Source organism: Genypterus blacodes, unplaced genomic scaffold (genome assembly GCF_046128005.1).
Source record: "Genypterus blacodes isolate CSIRO-AG114 ecotype Tasmania unplaced genomic scaffold, CSIRO-AGI_Gbla_v1 ptg000106l_1, whole genome shotgun sequence".
Taxonomy (NCBI): Eukaryota; Metazoa; Chordata; class Actinopteri; order Ophidiiformes; family Ophidiidae; genus Genypterus; species Genypterus blacodes.
Window position 1 is genome coordinate 979,699 of NW_027466910.1, and position 24,871 is coordinate 1,004,569.

General features: G+C 47.6%; 1 protein-coding gene across 8 annotated transcripts in view; it reads right to left on the minus strand.

Moving 5' to 3' along the window:
• Nucleotides 1-2,339: 2,339 nt before the first annotated feature.
• tns1b (tensin 1b) overlaps nucleotides 2,340-24,871 on the minus strand; it is a 123,020-nt gene continuing 100,488 nt past the window's right edge. For 5 of the 8 annotated variants that reach the window (XM_076160493.1, XM_076160492.1, XM_076160496.1 and 2 more), the window contains 16 exons: nucleotides 18,639-20,138; nucleotides 14,958-15,151; nucleotides 14,666-14,804; nucleotides 11,793-11,888; nucleotides 10,859-11,039; nucleotides 9,680-10,728; nucleotides 9,508-9,594; nucleotides 8,146-8,274; nucleotides 7,873-7,965; nucleotides 6,942-7,019; nucleotides 6,653-6,721; nucleotides 6,437-6,463; nucleotides 5,842-6,010; nucleotides 5,599-5,667; nucleotides 5,194-5,223; nucleotides 2,340-5,040 (listed from right to left, as the gene is read on the minus strand). In XM_076160493.1, coding sequence (XP_076016608.1) covers nucleotides 4,902-5,040; nucleotides 5,194-5,223; nucleotides 5,599-5,667; nucleotides 5,842-6,010; nucleotides 6,437-6,463; nucleotides 6,653-6,721; nucleotides 6,942-7,019; nucleotides 7,873-7,965; nucleotides 8,146-8,274; nucleotides 9,508-9,594; nucleotides 9,680-10,728; nucleotides 10,859-11,039; nucleotides 11,793-11,888; nucleotides 14,666-14,804; nucleotides 14,958-15,151; nucleotides 18,639-20,138 — 4,049 coding nt within the window. In that variant the 3' untranslated portion in view covers nucleotides 2,340-4,901. The remainder of the gene's footprint in view (nucleotides 5,041-5,193; nucleotides 5,224-5,598; nucleotides 5,668-5,841; nucleotides 6,011-6,436; nucleotides 6,464-6,652; nucleotides 6,722-6,941; nucleotides 7,020-7,872; nucleotides 7,966-8,145; nucleotides 8,275-9,507; nucleotides 9,595-9,679; nucleotides 10,729-10,858; nucleotides 11,040-11,792; nucleotides 11,889-14,665; nucleotides 14,805-14,957; nucleotides 15,152-18,638; nucleotides 20,139-24,871) is intronic. The other 3 variants (XM_076160499.1, XM_076160494.1, XM_076160495.1) reach the window with 2 other exon arrangements.

Sequence of the window (24,871 nt, forward strand, 5' to 3'; positions counted from 1 at the left end):
AAGATTGGAACTGTTACTAGATCTTATTTTAAATACAACGTAAATGCAAACTTTAAAACACACAGACTGTCAAGCGTCATCATCTCAAACTGCCTCTCAACGGTTTTGTCTCTCTCAAAAGGAAACACTGGCATCAAGTGGCCGAACGTGATACTGCAGCTCCAACACAACGTTTCACTCCAGATTTTGTCATTTGTGCAAGTCCACAATTAATTCTTACGCAGTTCCCTCTTAAATCAGAAAATCAGACTTGAAGCACTTAAAAAAAAGAGCATTTCTGTTTCAAAGAAGTGTAAAGTGCAAAAAGACAAAAACCTGATACAATCAATATATGACAAAAAAGCTTTTACAACAACTTGGAAACTATATGAAGGGGCAACATACATTTTGTGTGTGTGTGTGTGTGTGTGTGTGTGTGTGTGTGTGTGTGCGTGTGCGTGTGTGTGTCTATGGAGGAGATGTCCAGAGGGCTCTTCTGCCGGTGGTCTGTGGTCTTGTTGGACACATGTCGGCCCATTAACTTGAGGCCTTCAACACGCTCGGCCTTTACGTCTCTGAAGTATTTGCGGTTGGCAGTGGGCACAGTGAGGCCTGTGTTGTCTCCATGTTGTGTACTGAGAGGTGAGGAGTGTGATCCAAGTCGAGGTGTCTAAGTGAGTGTGTGCGTGTGTGCGTGTGTGTGTGTGTGTGTGTGTGTGTGTGTGTGCGGTTGAAGCAGTCAAAGTCATTCACGTTTGGCAGGGCTGCACTGTTTGTTTTGTGCGAGTGTGAGCTCAGGTGAGTGTGTTGTGTTTTGAAGTGACGTTTCTGTAAATCAAACCCTCCTGCAGGTTTGTTTGTGAAGATGGACCGGCTCAGAGTGTCAGGGTCCCTCAGGCTCGGGGCCCAGCTGTTTGTAACATTGATTACAGTGTCAATAAGAGAGCAGAAGTCATGCTTGTGGTTTGTGGTTTGTCACTATCTGGAGTCGGTTCCATGTTTGATGAAAGGCAAGAATGAAGTCATGTTTACACTGCAGTGCAATCGAAACCTGCATGACTGGAAGTTTGCTTCCTGCAGGCGACAGACCTCGATGATGGAAGCTCTAAATTGATTTATTCAGGCATGTAAACTTAGCTGGCCTGATATTGAGTGCATGTAAATATAGTGAGTGTGTGTTGAGGCCAAACTTTGTGCTGTGTGTTGTTCAACTCACAGACATTTCAAGTGAACTTATTTTCTTATGTGTTCTACACTGAAATCTGGCCTTTAAGTAATTAGAGAAGCTTTAACAACAATATGACTTTCATATTTTAGAGACAGAGATTGTGGAAGAATCAATTGTTGCATTGTTTGTTTTCTGTGTCTAGTCGTTCAAGGAGAGGGAATCTCTTTCAACTTCAGCTCCTGGGATTTGTTCCACGTTTTAATTGGCATGCTTTGTGTTTTTAGGCCGTTTTTCATGCCCAGAGTCCTTGGGCTTGATAGGGAACTCATTGGTGTGTGGGCATGCAACAGATTAATAACTTTACTTTAGTCAATTTACAAAACTCAGTCAGGTTTGGGGGTAAACAATCACAAAATAAGTGATATAAAATGTGATCCCATACCTGCCTGTCTCCTCTGAGGTGTCTGTGAGGCTCAAAGTGCAGGAGCCCAATGAAGCTCCTTCATCTTTCACAGGCCGATGGCGCCCTCTAGTGACCGCAGTCTCAACATCCCTGTCAAAGTCACACTGGAGCCACGCGTTGTTGTTGTTGTTGTTCTGTGAGGTCATCGTCTGTTTCTGTCCTGCAGGTTGACATAGAGATAACTCATTCGTTTGGTTTGGTTGGTGTTGATCTCAGTAGTATTTTTTAACACTTTTATAACCACTTAGTGAGCAAACTTCCTGGTGCTGCCGAAGCTGTGGGCTACAAGAAGATGCTATTACTGTGACAATGTTAAAGCTGAGATGAATCTACTATCAGAGATCATCTCATTTGGTCACATTGATAAAGCAGTGGAGTCTGTTGGCCTGTACACACAAGGGGCGAGCAGTGAGACTGACTGACCTGTTGATGTAGACGCAGGCACCGCGCCAACTCAATGAACGCTACAACTCACCTGTGTGCTGTCTATGCTATGAAAGAGTGTGTTGATCATGTGCACAGGCTCATATATGATAAACATCTGACCAAGCTTACCTGATGTATCTTCACAAGAGAACGTCTTGTGAATCTTTGGTTGTTTTCTTGCAGCATTGATGCTCACGAGGTGCTGAAGCTCCATTTAGATTGTGTTTGTGATTTTGTCCGGGCGAGGAAGTTAACAAGCTGAGTCAGAGAAAGAAACTTCAATGATGCTTGTACTTGTGGTCATTTTTGATTTGTACTGCCTTTTAATGTGTTTTGTTCCATCAGAAATAGTAAAAGCCATACAATGAATCAAACCAAAAAAAAGGACAAAGCTCTGTACAGGCATAGTAGCTCATTCACACACACATTCTATAGTCCAGAGTGGGCAGAAGCCACCGGAGTTTCCACCTTGGCAAAAACGAAATATGGCTAACATTCAGTTTGCAACAGAGGAAATCCTCTTTTCAACAAGCAAAATGTAGATTCTCTCATCACATAAGCCCAGTGGAGACGCAGAGAAGCCCAGAGAGTCCCTACAGACCCCCCACAGAGCCCACAGACCCCCCACAGAGTCCCCATAGACCTCACAGACCCCACAGAGCCCCCACCAGGTCTTAAAAACCTGAAGTTTTGTTTTTTTTGTTGTTTAGCTTTGCGTCTGCTCGGAGTGAGACCTGACGAGGCCGCGTACACATTAGTCTGCAGACATGACGTAACACAGCTCGTCTTCAACATGCAGGTTGTTGCTAATAAATAATGGGGCAGTCTAGTGGAATATAAAAGCCCTTTAAGTGCTGTTTTCATTCATGATTAAGTGAGATTTGAGTTCCTGTAGGTTCCCGTCATGCTGTCAGCCGACCCCGGTGCATTAAGCTGAATCTCCAGACCACGATTCAATGATTTCAGTTCAAACTTTTAACCCTTAAGCCATAATCACAGCTAAAACACTGCATCACAATAAAATAACTTATTTGTAATGTCGTGATTGACCACCGGAGGGCAGCAGAGAGGAGCAGGACCTCCGTGTGGCGCTGGATGAGATGCGACTGAAGGAAAAATACATCTGCCTGCACGCATGGAACAAACGTGAAGCCGGTCTACATCTTCTGTTTGGACACGGGGCGGGGGAAACATTGATAATACTTAAAAACATCTTAAGTGCTAAGCTTGGACAACTCATGTAGGATAACTGGGATTTCTGTAACAATCTTTCATTCAAAGTCTTCTCACTCTTACACAAAGCCTCCCCAAGAAGCAGATTCACTACGCTACGATAAAAAAAATGTTAACATAAGTAATGTTGTGGAAAAAACATTCAAAAACAAAACAGTGATACACACACTTTACACCTTATAATGTAGATTTCAACACACTTCAATGTCGTGACTTCAGCCAAACTAAAGAGCCGTTTCTTCTCGTTTCATCCTGACGTATACATGTACGCTATAGAACACAAGTATACAAGATAACACAGAGCAACAAAGCATAAAAATAAATATCTTAAGTCACTTTTTTTGGAAGTTATATATAATATATATCTATATATGTGTATTTATATGAATAGCTTACTTTTGGGTAGGGTGGGTGTTAACAGTTTTGGCCGGCTGAAACGCAGAGCTTTGAACACACGGAGACCTAAAGAGCACGACCTGAACATTCTGCTCATACATGGAGTGAAACAGTGCGGCGGCGGCTATGTGCTGCGCTAACTGAACAGAGAAGAGCAGTGGACTCCTCCTGTCTACTCATCGCTCGGCTGACAAAAACCGAAGTGAGCTCGCTGACGTCAGGGATCTTAAGAGTCGCAGCTCTCTGTCTACATGGATGTTGCAACGGTTACGCACAAATAAAAGTCACGTTTAGCTGTTTGACTTTAGCTGCGCTTTAGAGTTGAACATCTCCAGCAGCACTAACACACACACACACTGAACATGAAGGATCTACGGGAGTTTGGCTGTTTGCGTGTGAAACACAGCTGGGATGGTTTTTTGAAGTTTCTTTTTTCTTAAAAAAAGCTCTGCATTACAAAAGAAAGTCAGGCACCAAACGTTATCTAGCACAGTCCTACTCACAAAGCATTCTAGGATATTTACACATGACCTCGCCAGTCGCCCTAATGACAGAAACATTATTTGCAAAATGGCAAAGGTGCACATTTCTAAGAGTGAAGTTGACCTACAGTATCAGTACATACAGAAAGAAAACAGTTTGTTTCGATTAAGCAGCCATATTTGTTTTACAAAAGAACACTTCGACCCTCGGACAGTGGCACACACACTATACACGCCCTGACTACTCTTTATGTTTTAAATCTTTGGTTTACCAGTCGAAAAGCCTGACAGATTTACAATCCACCTCTAACATCGCACAACTTGACTTCTTCTTTAAAAAAAAATACAAATAAAACAAAACACATCTGCTCACACGTCTTCTTCCTCCTCCTCTTCCTCTTCCTCCTCACGTGTTACCCTGCCAGGGAGCCAAACGGCCTCCCGTCCCATTGTCACACACAGCCACACCCCATTCTGCACTTCCTCTGGTCCATTCTGGAGTCCGTCCAAGAAGAAAAGCACATGCATGCGTGCCGCAAACACATACGCCACACACTCGCTCACATTTTCTCTCTCACACACACACCCATACACACACATGCTTGCTTAAACGTGAAGGAGTAGGAAAAATAAGGTGACACGTGAAATGAAATGCTGAATTGTCCAAAACAAGAAAGTGTCTGTTGGTTAAAAGGAGAGAAAATAACCAAAGGGATTCAAAATAAGAAAAAGTGCCAGGGTTCGCTGACAGCCCTCATCGTTTCTGAGAGGAAATCATCTTCAGGACGAAGTTGACGATGGCGTTGGCGGGCTGGCTGGGGTCCATCTCAGCGAAGAGGTGGCTGATGTTGTCCGTTGTGCTTCCCTGCTTTCGAGCCACAAATCCAAACAACCTGCAGGGATGAAGGGTTGATAGATAAATGTGCTGATCTGATACTCATACATCATTAAAGAGGTCTGATGCTTAATTATGGGGAATATCTGAGGTTTAAGAGCAAAATGTGAAACTACAAATCCAGATTATTAAACAGAAGACGTGAACTTACTTGGCTGTGCCTCCCTCCGGCTTGTTCCACCTGTAAAACATAGTTAAACGTTAAACAATAGAATACAGGTCAATCGTACACACATGCTGATAACAGTGAGTGAACAGCAGGAGTGAGATCGACTAAAGTGTCTTCTGGTTCCCTGTTTGTGTCTTATAAGTGTGTAACATGTGTGATATGTGAGCACACCTGCTTTCAGTTGACTTTATTTTCCAAAGTATAAGTGTGTGTCATCGGCGTAGTGTGTGATCAAGATGAGCTAACTGTGTCACGCAGATGCAGCGCACACACACACACTGAACAAGTCTTGAACTCTGATTTAACAACTGCATCTAATCAAGCAAACACAAACCACGGATGGGATTTTCACTTGTTTTGTTTCAGTGTTTGTTTGCAAACACTCACTTTCTGTCCTGAGGGTCGATATCGCAGAACGTGACAGTGTTGCTAGGGTAGTGACGTCGGAAGAAGACCCTAGAAAAGAAATAGAGGAGCATGGAGGTTACACAACAAAGAAACTATTCATTCTGATGTCACAACTAGCATAGAAAACCATTTAGTGACGCTTATGATGCAGGATTGTGAAGAATGTCTCCAGCAGGATCTCCCAACACGACTGAAGGCCTGGAATGCACGACGCAGACTTACTTCCTCTGGTTGTCGGTCAGCGTGATGCCTTGTGAAGACACCTTGAAGTGCACAATGGTGGCGGTGGGTTGAGAGGAGGCAGCCAGTGTCTCAGAGATGGCCTTAGCTACAGCCTGAGGGCCCGTCAGAGACTCCATCTCCACTGAGTTGATGTAGAGCACGTTGCAGGCTGGGGAGAGAGCAGATGTCCCCGTCAGAAACACAAAGACGTGGACATGGACGTGTGAGCGGACATACAGAGGGAACAAACATCATTCCTTTGTTTCATTTTGTCCCCAAATGCAATGGAAACGCATCGGCAGCAACCTGTTCATGCAGAAATGTTGGACTCTACTTATAACTCATGCTTTAGGGTTCAAAGCAAATTCCAGAGGCAAATTCCATCCAAATCATTCCACACAAAACATTCTGCCTGTTATGGACACAAGCCTGGACGGACGTGTTAGGAGGATACAAGTAAGACAAATCTGTTTCAGGAGGCCATTACTCTGTCTGTGTGTGTGTGAGAGCCCACGCTCATACACACACACACTCTCAAGCGTATGGGATGCACATTCCAGAAATAGCTTTCCAAGTAACATTGTACAGTGTTTACCATGTGTGTCAGCAGCCGGCCTCTGCACTGGGATAACAAGGACGGCACGTTATCAGGATGAGTGAAGAAGAGCATTCAGAAGACATCATGTACTGTCAATCATGTCCGTGTGTGTGTATGGCAGGTGTGTAACCGTCACGTGCAGTAAACTCACAGCTCCAACTGCTTTTAATCTCTAAATAAAGACTGGAAATAAAGACTGCAGTGATGTTTTACCTGCTCCTTGTTTCAGCTGATCAGCAAGTGGATTTGTGGGTGTGACCTCTAGTGTCTCCTCGATGAGATCTGCAAGAGAGAGAGAGAGAGAAACGGTTTAGCCGCGATGCTTAGAGGGCCAGATATCTGTGTTTAGGTACTGTCTCATTGAAAGCGTGCAAAAGTCTGGAGCCAATAAGGAAGAACCATCCAGGAAGTGACTATACTAAGCTATGGAATGAGGGAAACACATTTAGAAGCAACACAAACACAAGCTCTATGTCACACACACACTCACTGATGCACAGACCTGTGGTAGGGATGAGCAGTTTGCAGGGCAGAGCCAGTGGTGTGATCGCATGTTGGTAGACCAGGGCAGAGAGACAACCTGTCAGAGAGAAGCGCACACACACACACCGTCAGAAACAAGCACATATCCGTCCTAATACACTCACTGAGTCTGATTCATGTGATTAGAGAATATAAGAGCATATCAGAGAGGGAGCTCCTGTTATCCCGGGGCTCCAACAGTGTGAGTGAAGAGAGCTCGACTTGTTCCAGCAGGAGGTTAGATGTGCTTGAGTCATATTAAAATGTCAGTGCAGCTTTGTTTTGTTGGGAAATTCCTGTGATCGCAGCGAACTGAGGTCAGGAGGAAACGCTGGAGAGGCAAGATGAGAAACTGGCAACCTTACCTGGGAGGGAAACGTGATTGGCTTTGTGATGTAATGTATACAGACTGCTCTATAATGAGATCCTGACCGTGGCTTTAAAGTGATGTCCACTATGATATGGACCATTACATCACAGGGTCAGACAGGTTTGGGGGAGTGTAAAACAAAAACAAGGTGGCACAGCGACTCACAAGGAAGAGGTATGAATGAGGACAGATTAAGAAGAGCTGACGGAGCAGTTTATGTGTGTGTGTACTAAGCTCACACACACACAAATGCACACAAACAAGCAATGCAGCCCTGTAGTGTAATTAGTAAGGAGAAACTTGAGTTGGATTACTTCACTCAACACCATAATTACAGCAGGATTAGACATCCTGGAACGAGGAGAGGGATGAAGATGAGGAGGGAACAGCAACCAGCAGCACTCCGGTTTGGAAACATGTTTGACTTTTCAATCGCCTACTAAGCTGCCAGTGTGTGCGCGTGTGTGTGTATGTGTGTGTGTGTGTGTGTGTGTGTGTGTGTGTGTGTGTGTGAGGGAAGCAGCAGCAGGCCTTGACTGACCGAAGTAGGGCTCGTTGGGACAGCCCTTCAGCTTCACTCCTTTGGGGCTGCTCTCGATCAGGAAGTGCCTCACCAGCTCGTTGCTGATGTCACCTGCAAACAAAGCCAGACGATGAGATTTAGGGCGATGATGCACGCGATCAACCTGCAGACATCACCTCACCTCGTCTGTTTCTACGAGGGGATCAAGTATTTAGTGAGTCTGTCTCCATCCTGACCAAACAAACAAACACATCTCTAAACCTGCTTCTGCTGCATTGAAACCATCTGTACCTTTTTTATTCTGATGCGCTGTCGGCGGGGGAGACGCCACTTTCATAGCCAAGCCATAGGCGCCCCTGAACGAGTGACTGTCCCGGATGACGAAGGCCCCAGGTTCTCTTTCCCTCAGCAGGCCGATGGCTGGAAAGCAGAAGAGCTTCAGTTAAAGTTTAAACATCACAGTTCCTTCATATCAGCTTTAGACGGCGGTCATTGGTGTGTGAAGGCGTCTATAGGAGGTAATCTGGGGCGCAGTGTGAGGGGTCACTGTGCTGACCCCAACCTGGCCAGCTAAGATATGTGACTTTAAAGGAGAAAAGGTGAAACTGAAGAAAATTGGAGCAATAAAACAGAAAAAGGCCGCAGGAATAATACAGCTTTAAATCTGGGCAGCGTTTCTTTAAGGCTCCTGCAGCTTTGGACCCGATGACCTCAGCGCAGGGTCCATTTCTGCACGCGCACACACACACACACACACTCCCGCAGGAGACGGGTTTGCAAGCTTTTTACGAGTCTTGACCCTCAGTTTAAAAATGTATGGTCATGCTGCATTTCATCGCAGCTTCTTCCAACGTTCTGAGGGAAAAGAGCTTTAGGTCTGGTTGCTATGACACCCAGATCAATGCCTGTTTGTTTCCATGTGACAGCTGAAGGAGGGAAGATGAATGAGAGGAGCAACACGTGCAGATGTTCCTTAATTCTCTACACATGTAGCGGCTTTCCCTCTGGGACTGTGTGGCACTGCGTGTAAACCCTGTGTGCGTGTGTGTGTGTGTGTGTGCGCGTGCGTAGGTGTGTGTGATGTCATTGCAGTTGAGCATGTGTTTATGTTTAACATGATATAATCAAATACGACCCATAATCTGAACCAGATGGGACAGCCAGCATCTACAACCTCACATAGGTAAAGACTGCATGCCTGTGTGTTTCTGTTTGTGTGTGTGTGTGTGTGAGTGTGTGTGTGTGTGTGTACAGAGACACACAGGGGTCTGGGCTGATGTGAGAGGCCACCGGGACGTCACTGCAGGACAGCAATCCCAAAGACAAATACGTCTCCTTTCAGCGTAAAACGTCATCGTAAAACTCTCAGAGGCAGAGGAGAACATGTGAGGAAGAGCTTTGAGAGGCTTCTCCACGTGTTCCATATATCCTGGTCTGTAGGTCCACTCCATATGTCCATTCTACACATTAGGGCTCGACTATCTATCTTACAATCTCTGTGACCAGGATCATAAAAACTTGGAAATCTCACCTCCATGCATCCTCAGGCTGATATGTGTGTGTGTGTGTGTGACATTCAACTAACATCAGAACCTAAACTCAATCTCTCCATCCCAACATACAACCCTTGACCTGTAGTCTGCTTTGACTGACCTTGATCTCTGGATATGTCCGGCTTGTACCAGAACTTGGACGTGTCTTGAACAAACTTGACATTCAGCCGGCTCTCAGGACTTCCATCTGTAACAGAGACAAGACAGACTCATCTTAATACATCAAACTGAGCCAAGACCAGAGCTCCGGAGCGGCTGGAGTAAATCCTCACCTGGCATGTTGAACCTGGAGAAGTCAGAGAGGGTGTGGAAGTAGCTGGGGTTACTTCCTCCTCCGCCTGACAGAGGTGACATCACCTTCCCGTTCAGCGTGCCGTAGGACATGGCTCCGTTGGGCCTGTCCCCGCTCGACATGCGCCTCTTCTCAGGAAGCTGGGGCTGGAAACCGGGGGCCGGGCTCTCCTGGCGAAACCCGACGCCCATCCCGGCCATGGCGCCTTCCTGGTAGCAGGTGGGCGAGATGGGGAAGGAGGGGGTGGGCGGTCCCTGGTAGCCAGAGGAGCTGCTTTGACGTGACAGGTTGCCGTGCCTCTCGTCCGGGGTGGTGTAGCCGCTGTGCATGGGGTGACGATCCAGACTGGGACTTCTCTGTGACATCTGCGCTATAGATGGGTGATGGCCCAACACGGGGCTGCCCTGGTGTGTGATCGACGGCTGGCGGCTGAGCATGGGGCTGCTCTGCAGGGGCTGGCCCAGGGACGCCTGTCTGCTGAGGACCGGACTTCTCTGAGAGCCCTGTCCCAGCGAGGTCTGTCTGCTGAGCACCGGGCTGCTCAGAACTCCCTGAGACAGGTGCCGGCCGAGGATGGGGCTTCCGTTGAGACCTGGCACCCCCACATCAAAGCCATTAACTGGCGACGTGTGCTGGGCCATCATGGGGCCGTCCTGGATCACACCTGAGGACTGCTGAAGGACGGGGCTGTAACTGGAGCCGGGGAGGTTTGTCCAGTGCTGCGTTTGGGGACTCGTGTGGCTGAGCGTGAGGTGAGAGGGTTCAGAGGAGGGCGGGCTGGGCTCTGAGGTCACGTAGCTGCTCATCATGGTGACGGGGGAATGAGAGGGGAGAGGAGCGGGAGGAGCCGAGCCAAGGTAGGAAGAGGCTGGAGAGAGGGAATCCAGGTAGAAGGCAGAGGGAGTGTTGAGGGCTTGGTAGGTGGGGGTGGGAGTGGGGTAGAGGCTCTCTGTGGCCGGGGAGCGGAAGCCAGAATCAGTAGTGGGCTGGGACGGAGTGCTTAGGTTGCTCTCTACTAGAGAGTGATCACTGGAAGAGAAACGGTAGAAGTTACTATGTTGGTCCTCAGAATGGTGATGAAGGCTTTCCAGTAATTTATTCTATTGATCCACACAATTATTCACAAGGTCTCTGAAATGTAGTGTTTGAGTGGACTCACTCCTGGGAGCTCTGGATGGGGCTGCTGCTGGACAGAGGCGGGTTCAGGGTGCTGGACGAGGGACTGGGGCTCCTCTGCTGGACCGCAGGCTCTCCTGGAGGGCTGAGGCTCCGGGGTGACGACGGCGCCTCTCCGCCTGCTGCGGCCGACCTGGCGACAGACTCCACGTAACTCCGCGGTGCTGCAGAGAGAGAGAGAGGGAGGGAGAGAGAGAGAGAGAGAGAAGCTACAACATGAGCCAATACTGTCCCTTTATATTCTGCGTTATTACAAATTGCTCCAACTGCATTTTTGCTGATATTTGATCTTATTGTTGCCATCAAACTGCAGTAAATAGTGGGGAAGGGTGAAATCTGGTTGTTTGATGATGATGGAGGACGAAATGATGACCTAGAGTTCTACAAGAATTGTGGGTCAATGAACTACAGCCCATGAATGAAAACAAGTTCAGACACTGGAGATGCGACAACCGAGCGACTTCATCATCTCAGGACTCAATGAGATGGTGAGTTTGAGTGCTGAGGCCACAGATGAGAGGAAGGTGGATTATAAATGAGAGCAGTGAGGAAGATCTCTGCTGATGACGATGTTGACAATGATCTGCCGTCGCAGCAGCACTCTTACCTTCCTCGTCGTCGCTGCTTTCATCATCTGTGCAGCATCGATGGAGAAAATCCAGACAAGAGGAGCATGAAGAACAGAGCAGGAGGATGGAAAGCAAAGAGAGGAACTTCCTGCTCTGCACAACGGCTCAAAGGCTCAGAGGCTCAGAGGCTCACCTGAGGTCAGTGTGCACGAGACCCACGCAGTTTAAGGTCAAGGGAGAGCTTAGTTTGAGTTATACTGTAGGTGTTGTCGGCTGTTCTCTTTGAGTTTAAGGACTCATGTATGTAGAGAGTGTGTGGACAGCAGTGTGTGTGATGTTTGGACCAACCTGAGCCGGTTTGATTGAGGAGGATCTCTGCTGGGTTGTGGGGCTTCAAACCCAGAGCTGACAGAGGAGTCTTAGCCAGACCAGGAGGGGAGCGACCTGGAGAAGAGAGAGGGACGACTATCAGCAGATGGCATCACACACACTCACACACACACACAACCACACGTATGAGAGCCGTCTTGACAGCTGCTACCTGCTCTCTGCTTAAAATCAAATCAAATCAATCAAATATTTTCAATTTCTTGGGTACTTTTATTCCATTAGACCTCTTATATGAGAGCTTATAAAGAGCTGTCAAGACACCGTAACACACAGGAACAACAGATCCACACAGGTGTGTGTGTACATCCATGCCTCATGCTCTGATGGAGGAGCAACACATGCACGTGACCAAACACAACGTGACAAACTGTGACATCACACAACTCCACTATCAACACAACCACAGGTGAGGGGTCAAACACTGAAGCTGAGCCTAAACCTGAGGGAAGGGAAGGGGATCTTTAGGTTCTTTATGCTGATACTCTTTCAAATCCGTGAGTTTGTAAACATCTCTGCAAACTTAAACTTAACTTCCTTGTTGATCAGTGAAAGGAAGTGCATGTCAATCAATCCAAACTGAGAGTGTGTTCCTTTAAATGAACTACCTTTGACTCTAACACAGAATCTGCTGTCACCTTAATCATATTTATTATTACTACAGTAACTAATTATACAGTTTGTAAGTATTATTATAATGATGCCCCTGAACGCATCGTCTCCTTGTTTTTCCCTCCGGCACAAACATGAAGGGCTACAGGAACAAAAGCACCTCTCATGATAACAAACAGATTCTTCCAGAGTGATTATTAAAGGACAAAAGGCATAATGGCTCTGTGATTAAGGCTGCTGAGGGGGAGGGAGGGCAAGGCAGTGAAGCAAGGCAGCAACAGGAACCCAAACACAGATGACAACAAGAACACAGAGAGCAGCAGCCGTGTGTGTGTGTGTGTGTGTGTGTGTGTGTGTGTGTGTGTGTGTGTGTGTGTGTGTGTGTGTGTGTGTGTGTGTGTGTGTGTGTGTGTGTGCACGAGGAACTGCATGAATTTGAAAGTGATGTTGTGTGCCTTTTGCTGCTGCTCTCCTGTGGCTCTCAGGCTCTCCAAAGCAGTGCAGGGTTGTGATGGTGATGGGACGGGGTCACGGGGACAGTGGGACAGGGGGGGGGGTCACCATGGCTGACGCTGGGGCGGTGGAACTCCAGTAGAGAGAGACGTGCATCCTCCACTTACCAAAGAATCCAAAACAATTCTTTGTACTTGCGACCCAGAGGCTCCACGTCTGAGCCGGCTCAGAGGATAACAGAGTGCAAGTTCAGGAGCGCAGCACTCACCAGGGGGCGCTAAGTGGAGGGAATTTGGTGTTCTGTGCATGGATCCGGCTGACCACGCACAGATTTTAACAAGTTTTGCCGAATGCAAGACCGGTTTGAGTGAATCCAGCTGTGACACCAGATAACCTGAGAGCACAAAGCTGCCCAGCATCTGTGGACCTTCAGAAAACACAAAACAATCTCTGCCCTGCCTGAGACAAAGACCATTCAGCTCGCTCCGTCTGTTTACCTGGAAAATGTTGCTGCTCAGTGTGAGCGTGTGTGCAGTGTTCCACTCTGAGGGGAGGAGGGGGGGGTGATAGGTCACTGAGTGGGTGTTAAAAATATGGCGTGTGTTTTTATGACTCTAACTTTTATGGGTGTGCCCTGGGGGAGATAGGCAAGAGGGCTGGGTGAGGTCATCGGTAGGCTTGGCAAACGGCACGTTACCTAATACGCCGCTCTTGTTTTAGAGTGGTGAAGCCTGAGAGAGGGACGGGGAGGGGGGGGAGGGGATGCTCTGTCTGTCCGTCTCACTCTCTGAGACGACGTCATGCTGTCTGTCTTTCCTGTTTGATGCACTTCATAAACAAACTACGACTCCACGTGACGTTCCATCACATTTTCCTTCTTCTTCAAACCAGTTCCATCAGGGACAGGAAGGAGTGATGGAGACGAGCAGGCACCGGTTTGACTTTGAGACATCAGAGTTATTATGGACATATTGATCCCAGTAAGACGCTGGGATCAATCGCAGCCTTTTGTCCGTCTCCTCTCTCCCTTTCTCAGACTCTTTTTCCCAGTGAATGATGGCTGGAGGCGTTCTTGTGAGTAAAGTGGGACTTATTCTGTGTGAGACGTAGTCGCTCAGGTATTTTGATGGGCCAACACGAGGCCAGAACACCACAACTTCCCACTCACTAACATCTGCAGTAAATGTGGAGGATTGTCGAATCCATTAGAAATGTAAAAGTGACTGCATGAGTGAAAACGCTATGAGGCAACTGTAGGATTTCCTCGTTTTAAGTCGATGTTAAAGAAGGCTTTTCTTAGAGTCGCACGACAATGAAAGCCTTTCTGTCTTTGAGCTCCTACAGGTCACAGATTTGCCAACATTTCTGTGAACGTATCGCTCAAACAGATGGTGTTGCTCTACAGCTCATGTGACCTAAATCACTTCAGATGATGAGTTATTTTATGACAGAGGAGTAAAAAAAATGAAATCTAAATATTGGCCCACAGAGACATCTGGATGGCGTTTCAAAAGGCTCGCTAACACGTGCCAGGGAACGGTGAATAAAGAGAAAATATGCCCTTTGAGATGTTTGGAATAACCTGTCAGTCTTGATAATGTGTTCCCGTGGTAACCTGTCAAACTGACTGAGAGCACAAATCACAGAAATAATCTCAAGAATGGCAACAAAACCTTCAGTTAGAAATCAGTCTAATAAATTAAGCGTATTGGATATCGGCGTGTGCCTGAGCTCCACAGCGCCCTCTGTCAGCCTGAGGGGACACTTACACAGGTTGAAGTAAGGGGTTTGCGGTGAGACGGGGAATGCAGGGGTTTGGGGGAACTTCTCACCACCAACTAAGGGTGTGGGGCTGATGGGGCCTCCCTCCATCTCCTCGAAGGCTTCCCGGTAGCTGTGCATGTTTCTCTGCAAAGGGGGGAGACGTTAAAGAGGAGCAGACATACATCGAGAAAAAGGATATGAAAGGCACTACTGATGATGACGTCATTGCATTTCCACTGATGTATTCACGATATCTCTCCTGGTTAAATGGTGCGGATCATAACGGCGCTTCTTTACCTCCTTAGGTCGCCCTCCGGGGTTCATCGCTATGGCGTTGACGAACTCTGGAGAGACGCAGCGAATGGGAGAGCGCAGCGGGCCTTCAGGAGAGGAAACGTCGTCTGGACCGTTCTGGTATTGTCCATCACTGGTGGTGCGACGGCGGGGGAGAGTGGCAGGCTTGTCCAGAGACAACGCCTGGGCCTGGACACCTAACAGGGACACATGAGGCATGGGTCAGTTCGGCGTTGTCCTCCTGCTCGGGCGGTGAAGCTGCTGTGCTCTTTATTCAGCCCAGGTTGTGCATTCAAACACTGCCAAGCGCTCGGCTGTGGTTCTGACATATTTAACATGCAGACCAGAGCACATACAGGGTTAATAAAGGGTTAGAGGCCTATTAGGTCACATGGAAACATTGATGCACAAATATATCTGCTCACAAACACATGAATAGAGACAACATCCTGAACATAACAACAGAAATCCACATACACATACACAATCCAAAAACACGCCGACCCTGTAAATACAGACGTTATACACAGTTACTCTCATTGCTACAGATCTGCTGGTTGAAACCTGTATCTCAGTCATCTAACGCCCTCTGGGTGAAGCTGAGGAGGTCCTATGAGGTCGTTTCAGTTGAGATGTTTTGTATAGAAGCAGTGAAAGAAATCTGGATTTGACTTCAGAGTTTGGAGATAATATACATGTGCTGGCATTGATCGCTGGGTTGAGGTAGCAGAGCATCAAACGCTGGCCAAGAGTGGCACTGCCAACATGAAATACTACGACGCCTGGCTGCCCTTTGCTTTGGAACGAGATGAGAGGTAACAGGAGAAAGACTGAAGAATACAACAGAGACAAGTGGGAAAAATTAGAGATGATAAATTCCGTGATGGAATTTGACCCCGAGTCTCTCCCAGGTCTTCATATTGTTTCTCATTCTGTCTGTGAATCAAAGGCACAAACCTTACACCGCTGACACATGACTCACTTTCTATACAGCTCCAGCCCCGGTTGAAAGATGTTGGTAGTGAGAGGAACACACCCATATTCCACCCACCCATCTTCACACTGAGCCTGGGAACCCAGAAACAGATGTACCCATGATGCACTGCTCTACTGCGGACCACTGTCAAACACTGCATTGTTGCCCCAGCGACGGCTAATGGTTTCCATCTGGTATGGCCTGAAATTCTTCAGGATGATGTGTGTTGTTTTTTTTTCTTTCCCTATTTCTGAGCTTTTTAGAATCCCGATAGAATGTGGAACAGCGTGGGGTCAATACCCAAAATGTCACAGGTCAAAACTTCAAAGGTGATCCTGTGGGCTTTCAGGGGAGAGAAATGTTCTGTGACACTGTCCAGATGTGTGCACCTGCAACTGAGGGAGGTTAGCTGAGGTGAAAGTGAGGGATTGCGTTCCTGGCAAGAGCTCAGCTTAGATGGCTGTGGGAATCATATATAAGAATCATTTCTTCCTACTCACTTCCTAAAACGCGAGCCCTGTCAAGTTTTCAGATGACTAACTGTAGTCCAGAGACGTCACCATGGCGGCAGACGTGACCTTATTGGAACCAGCGCGTTTCCAGCGCTGCTCCGTCACACTGAGCACCGTGCTGCATCACTACAGAGGATACTGCTGTCTGCGGTGTGCAGGCCAGACTAGACCCAACACCCTCGGGCCCTACAACCAACAATCTGGAGTGCATTGTGGTGGATCAATCCCAGTGGACACATACAGTACAACCTTAGTGATGTATCCAACTAGGACTGTGGTCTCTCTCTTAGCTTCGGTGTCCTTTGTCTGGCTTTGTAAATGTTCAAAACAGTCGGAGGGAAAAAAGCAGCCTTGAATGAGGCCACTGTATCCTGGCCTTAGTATTGTTCCCTAAGTTTGGCAAAGGGGATCTTGTGACATGCACTCTCCTGGCAGGGGACAGAGCGTCCTTTGTGCTTGTCCTGTCTCGTTCTTGTGAAACTTTAACATTATTCAACTGGGTTTTTTTCTACTCCACAGTTGGGTCAATTCCCTAACCTTGAAATGGAAGAACGCTACAAAAAAGGACAAGGGGAAGCAATCAGGACAGAATATGCAAAGTATGCAAAGAGAGAGTGTTTGACATGTTTGACGATGATGCTGCTGCAAACCTGAAGCTGAAAGAGAAACAAAATCCCATCACACATGGGAGTAACACAGGGAGACGGAGAGAGAGAGAGAGAGAGAGAGAGCAGGTGCAGAGGAGATGAGAGAGTAAAAACAAAACAAGGAATGACAAATGGTTTCACGCAAAACAAAGACCACGGCACTCCAGAGACAAAGCAGATGCAGACGTGAACTCGGGGCTGAGGGGAATGCTTGGGAAAACCACAGAGGACAGCAGACAGGGTGGGAGAACCAACCGGAGAGGGAGCGAGAACGACGGTGCTCAGACTGAGAAGAGGAGGTCATGCTGGGGACGACACGTCGGACACGAGCCGAGTATTCTGGGTACAACAGATGGATGATGAGAGAAAGGAGAGGAGGTGATGATGATGATGAGGAGGAGGATGATGATGATGATGATGATGACATAAGGAAAAAGAAAACGAGTGCATAGAAGATGAGGTCCCACCTATGATAAGAACAACACATTGGTAATCATTTGCATCAACAGGAAATATTCTCAACCTGTGCGTCGTGTTATCACTTCAGGACACTCGCTTATAAACGAATAAAACCTTCAACATCATGAATCTGACACCTTTGCATTCCCTGTCTACAAAGAAGTGATAAACAGGCAGGTTAGCAAGTGATAAATCAGCAGACAGGACTCACTCACTCAGACTTTACAGGCCATTTCCAACCCCGAACAGCGAGCATTTGTCTGCTTTTAAATGGCAGTAAAATGAAGCCGTCATGTTGTTCAGCCTCTTTCTGCTCTTTGTTATCTGATGGCGGAGCATGAACACGGCTTTGTGTTGACTTTTGTTCCATTTGTTGCTGCTCTGCAGGATGTCTAATGTGTTTATCCAAGTACAGTCAACTTCCTGCGCTGGAGAGAACACTTCCTGTTTGAGCCTGCACGACGGGGACTGATGAGGTCAGGAGATAAGTGACTGAGGAGTGTTTTCCAGGGAAGCTGTGTAAACACTCCACAGTGAGGGACTACTGAGTGAGGAGAGTGTGTTGTGGAGTCGCTGCACACTGGACTAATGGATACATGATTGGTCCGGAAAATATTAAACCAGATGGACCCGTGGTTTGGTGCTTCTGAAGCTTTGGTCGAAGGCTACAGCTAGACTCAGCTCTCTTGAAGCCCTCAGCTCTCTTAAAGCTCTCCTCTCTCTTAAAGCCCTCAGCTCTCTTAAAGCCCTCAGCTCTCTTAAAGCTCTCCTCTCTCTTAAAGCGCTCCTCTCTCTTAAAGCTCTCCTCTCTCTTAAAGCTCTCAGCTCTCTTAAAGGGCTTTATGGCAGAAAAGAACGGAGCCTGAACTCAGAGAACGTCAGGTCCTCGTCTATTAAAAGGTAAAAAAGCCAGGACACCCAGACCAGGAAGTGGACGACATGTTCTGCCTGTAAAATGAGAGTTAAACAATTCATCTGTTTGACCACAATATGTAAAACTAAATGTTGTGGTTTCCTTCTGCTGTAAATAGAATAATAATATCAAGAGGTTTTGGATGTTAGGATGGAGGAAGTTGATGTTGGAGCTTACCAGCCACTCGCTGGGCCACCAGACCTTCCACGTTGAAGACTTCTTCTGGCTCAGTCTCTCTCGGCTGGGGCGAGGCCGAGGCAGCAGACGGGCTTCTCTGGGGCTCAGGGACCTCTCCAGATGAGGACAGAGTGCTGGGAGGGTAGATGTTGATGGGCTTGAGCTGGAGCTGGCTGGCTACAGAGGGAGAAGCCTGTGACCTAGGAGTGGTGCCAGCTGACTCAGACGTATAACTCAAAGATCCGTGGACAGACGCAGGTTCCGGTGTACTAGGCTCCCCCGGTGATAGGTGAGCAGGTGGGGAGTGGCTGGCCAAGCTGGACTTGGGGCTGGCAAAGTGAATGACAGAATCAGCCTGGTAGGACGGCCTGGTTTGGGTCTGAGAGAAGGATGGCTGGGTGGTCACCACGACGCCCTCTTCCCTCAGTGGAGCACTCTGGGACTTTGACACCAGCGGACGACCTGGTTCCAGATCTAACATGAGGAGATTGAGGGTTTCAATTGATTGTTCAATCTCCTGCTGGGAGGCGCTGTGGCGGTGGGGGAACTGTGGGAGGCTGTGGTGGCTTGGTAGACCTGTTGTAGGAGGAGGACTGAAGGTGACACCCTCAGTGACCGGCTCCTCGGTTACGCCAAAGCGCTGCCAGACATTGAGACCCCGCTGGACAGCCTCCCTGCTGCTGGTGGTGCGGGCGGGAGCTGGTGGCATTGACTTTGGGTCTGCTCCGTATGACTGGGAGCGGTACAGATGGCCATTGTGGGTGGTGATGTAATTACCCGTGGATGGGGAAGACTCCATCTGTGTTAAAGTGACGGGTTTGTCAGATTTGCCGACCTGTGAGTGGACGGTTTCCATTGGCTTCTCCGGGATGCTGCGCTCCATATATGGAACATGATCCTGGTCATTGATGACCGACTCAGACTGGTAGTAGAGGTCGGCCGGTGTGGCCCGGCCCTCTGTGGAGGAGAACGTCCCCAGGCTGTCTACGCTGTTACCCTCTTGGCTAGTTGGCAGTTCGTCGTCTAAAATGTCCGTTTCACGATCGACGCACCCGTGCCCGTTAACGTGAACCTGGGCAGGAACCAGGTGAAGCATCCCTCCAACGGCAGAGGTTGGAGTGGACAGGTAGCCCTGTCGGCGCATGGGCCCCTCCAGTCCACTCAGCAGCTGCTCCAGCTCCTGCTTCTCCTGGGGGCTGATGGGTTGCTGGACAGGTGGGACGTGGTGATGGACTAACGGTAGCTCCTCACCAGCATGCGTCTGGCTCACTGCTGAAGCCTGCGGGGCTGCGGCCGCTTCATCAGTTCGGTCAGTTTTGATGGAGGCGGTAGAGTTCCCAGAGTCGCTGCTCACTGACAAGGCGTGGTCCACTGCAGGTAGGGCGTGTTCAACAGCCGTGGGAGGGAGGCCATTCGCCGTCACCGATCCTTCTACAGACTCCTTCTTGCGAACTTTGGCGTAGAGGCTTCCGTCCAGAGGTCCTTCGGTATGAATGACGTCTAGAAGAAGAAGCAGAAGGACAAGGGTCAACTTTATTTATAATGAAACAGGAAGTGTTGTACAATGAAATGCAGTTGTGAGCCCTGTTGTTGGGGAAAAGTTAGACCTTTAAAGTGCATTTCGTATCTGTAGTTACAGATATCAAGCAAAGAAGCCGAGCTACAGATGAGAACAGAGGGAGACAGTAGATGTAAGAGACAGAGAGCCTAAGAGCTTGTGGAAACGCTCAAAATAAAAATAAGCTCACACTGCTGCTCTACTTTATAACGACCCAAATATGTCTTTAACTTGCGATGCGTTGGTCATAATCTTTAAAACACACCTGATTTCCCATAAAAGAGAGGAGTGTGAACAGCAGAGAGAGCGAAGAGGAGGGTGATTTCATGGGCAACGCCAAAACAGCTGCATTTAAATTCAGCCCTGGCTCGCGTCCATCTATTCTACCAGCTTCAGGAAATGAGCACGTTCTCCGGCATGTGCTGTGGAAAAAGCTATGAAATCACAGGAGCCTGCCTCGCACTCTGTCAAGCCAGTGGGACTAATGTGTGCCACCTGAGGAACGCTGGCAGAACGGGAGAGAAAGAGGTTTGAATTTGTTTTGCTTGCTGTGCATCAGAGAGTAGCTGCAACACTGAGAGGCTGTGAGCAGAGAGAAGCTGACCGGCACCAGAGGTCACTGCATATTTACTGGTTGAACAGTTTAAATACTGCAGGACACAGTAAAGTCAGAGAACACAAGGCACATGCACACACACACACACACACACACAGGCGCCACACCCCATGTTCAGCCCAGAGGACGGAGGGAGCCCCAATCAGAAGAATTTAGTCATCGCTGGAAAATCAGCATCACTGAGTAAAGGGAGGCCTAAAGGAATTCTCTGGCTGGAGAATAGCGAAGCAAAACAAAAGGCCAATATACAGAGAATCACAGTGAAAAGGTTAGAGCACCCACACAAATACACACACACACTCATCTCTCCTGAGTATTGCTCGTGCTCATGAAGGCTTTCAGGTCTTTCTTCGAGGCTTTAACTTCAGGAAACGATTTAAACTCTATCCTCAGCTCGCTCACATCTTCCACACCGTTTCATTTGTGTGGTTATGCAAACAACACTGCACTTTTGCGGCACATTAAATTAAACTTAGGTCACAGCCTTCCAACTTCAATCCCATGTACATGTACTTAGCTAAAGCAAAGGGCAGCACTTTACTTCCCATCATGCCTGCTTCCTCAGACCACGTTAAGCAATCATGACATAATATGGAAAAGAAATACAACTGTCAAGGATTTACCATCTCTATTTATGCACAGAGAGCTCTGATTCAACCAATATTGTCCAAAGATGCCAAGACTGGAAATCAGCTGTCCGTTTGAATCATAATATATTTGAATTGTGCAGTCTGTAATGACTTCAATGGAGCAAAAAGCTAAACCAGATCATTCCTCTTCCCCCATTGCCCATGAAACCCTGTAACCCATGATGAGGTATCTCCCACAAATCGGATCAGATCCTCCAGCTGGGAACGGGAGCCGCACAAAGAAGCTATCTGTCCGATTTAAGGACGTCTCCATCCCAGCTTCAGTGAATACGGAGCTCTGTAGTGGAGCTGGTTGGGCGAACACAGGCCGGGCACAGCCAGGGTCTCTTTGGGTCGGCCTGAGGCAATATGCCAGGGGAATGGTGCGCCCCCTGTAGCTGCTGTGAGGTCAGGATACTTCTGGAAACAAACCTGGTGGCTCTTGGTCACCAACATTCACATCTGCTGCTATTCTATCAGTGAATCATTTTAATTTGTATCATAGTGCATCATTTAGTAGGAAAAGGAGTTTCTGTCACTGCCACCACCCTGAAAGGTTTGCTGCTAAAGATAAGAAGCTCCAAATGAAGTCATCATCACACACACACACATCTATATTATGTAGCTCATTAAACTGCTCAAGTATCTTGTTTAGGGAAAGGCAGTTACAGAAATACACACACACACACACACACACAGACTTAAATGCAATAGTCATGCTGACAAACATAGACATTAGTCGTGAAAGAGGAGCTGCGCCGACTTTCTCTATTTCAGCAGCTCTATCTAATCACCTGCCCTGAAGCCAAATGTGACCCGGACCATCGTCTACTTTCATGTCCTAACTATAAAACATTAAGCCACACACTTATCAAGAGAAACAACAAGAAACAGCTCTTCAGAAGGAGGTCCCCCTACCTGAGAGAGCCCTGGGCGACGGTGTGGTCCCACAGTAAGCTGGGAAAAGCCCTGCAGCGGAGCCCCGGGGTGGAGCGTTAGGGATTACAGCCCGAGTAAAGGGGGAGTTGGTTTTTGGCAACTGCTCCTTCTCCACCTCCCTCTCCTGTCTGTCTGCTCACAGCAGAAGAGCTACTGCTATTGCTGGCTGCTCGCTGGTTTGCATGACTGTCTGCCCCTGGTGTGTGTGTGTGTGTGTGTGTGTGTGTGTGTGTGTGTGTGAGCGCATGTGGGAGGTCTATCTCAACAGCCTATTTGAGTGTGTGTATGTGGGGGGGGGGCACTGAACTCCAGAGTTTAGTTTGACAGAATGACACCAGCTCCATTAGATTAGACTCTCACACGTCGACTCCCTGATTCACACTCTGGTACTGGCACAGATTTCATGCTCTTTGGTTTTGGTAAAGGCAGAGAAACACATGGATATAAGACACACACACACACTGGAAAGTCAACAGAAACAAGCCCTTCACTGCACGTGCACCGAGCTGCCCCTCCTTTAGCCAGCTAGTGCTGAAAACACTTGTGTCATGGAAAGAGCTACTCGGTCCAACAACAGCCATTTAACGAGTCCTCTCCAAGGCTGGGAAGCCGGGAGAAGACTCCACCCTGCTGCAGACAGATGGAGAAAACAGAATGGCTCTAGATAAGAAGAAGAGGCAGAAGAAGAAGAACACACTGAGCGGTGCTGAGCTGGTTTGTAGAGAAAGTGAGGGCGCTCATTGTCCGGTAGACCAAGGACTTCAGTTGTAGTTGTTTGCCGAACGTTAATTCCGATAAAAGCAACGGAACATATGTACGTTTGGGCGAATCCAAGCCTTTATCCCCACAGACTCAAAGCTCTTTGGTTTTGGATATCACCCGGGCATCTATAGGCATTAGCATACAGGACAGTCACTTTCCTATTCCACACCAGAGCCACTCTGCCCCATAACAATGCACATGTGATCACAAAAGCCTTTTTTATCTAATTTAGCCTTTATTTCTCGTAGGCTCAGCAGAGAATTCTTTCTCCGATTGGATCTGGCCCCTCCTCTTTCCCTCTCCCACCATCACTTCCCTCTCACTCAGAATGTTTGCATACACTTTTAAACTTTTAAACATTAATCACAGTAAGGACAAACATTCTGATTATTGACAGATAACGACAATGACGACGGCGACAACAATGAGTTCAGCCATCACATGGTCCTGCCCTTGCATCAAATGAAAAGCCGGGTTTCTTCATCCCTCTTCAGCGAGCTCACGTGTTCATTTCAGCGCTGACGTGACCGACAAGCCGTCCGCACAATCCCCATCTGTACAAGAGGAAATCTAATCTAACATTTTACACTTTTTAATGCGGACGACAGCCTATTTATGTTGCGGCTGCTGCTGCTTCTGTGCACATTGCTACATCTGCTGCCGCTTCATGTGGTTACAATCGCCACATGTTACGTCTCTACAAATAGCCTCCTGCTCCTCCTCCGTGTGATAAGAAAGGCCACGGGATTCATTACACGGTTTGGATGCTTGTGCGCTCCTCCATGCTCCCCAGGAGGTAACATACTTGGCTCTGTGATCCCAGACGTATTAGTCAGAGGGAGATTTCTGACCTCATTGCCTCGACCAATGAGTCAACAGCAGGAGAGAGAGTGGACCATGTCTAGCCTGCTCCACTCAACTTCCTCATTCTCTTGACTCTCTTGCTTTTCTAAGGACTTTTTCAACAAAGTATCTCAGTCAAGTGTAGTGGATGAGTGTGTGCCCAGATATTTTTCTTGTTCTGTTGGCCAGATGGTGCAACTGCTCGACCTCTTGATCTGTGAACTTTAGGCTTTGACCCTGTGGCAATAGATCCCGTTAACTGCGGAAATAGCCTCTTTCCCCACAAGCTCACAAGGAACACACACACCACGTGCTATTCCATGTGTGTGTGTGTGTGTGTGTGTGTGTGGGTATGTAGGCATTCCATAACAGTAGGGGGTCCTTGTCTGCTGGCCACAAGTGTGACATTAATAAAAAAGCAGTGATGAAACTTTTTTCTCAGTATTTCCTCCCGGGCCTCGACCACACAACCACTAACAGCAACCCACAAATAGCCTGATGAATATACAGAAAAGCTCTAAGTGCGTTTGCATTAAAGCAGCCCGAGAGGATAGACAGCTTTAGTTTAACCGTGTTTAAGAATAGCCCCGTACCATATTTGGTTAAATAGTTAATGGTTTAATTATTGATTTAGAAACAAAGCTGGCCTGTACTGTAAATCAAGGCAAGGACAGCTTTTAGGCTCATCTATAGCAGAGGATGACGTGTATGTGATCATTTATACACTGGATCATTGTGAGGTGTGAAAAAGTAAAATAAAAAAGTGCTTAATTCAAACCACAAACATTATAATATTCAATTTGCAGCATTTTTGCATAATTAAAAATAAATAAATCATCCAAGTAGAATGCAAAATCAATGTGAGGTCTTCTGAGGACGTTAGCTA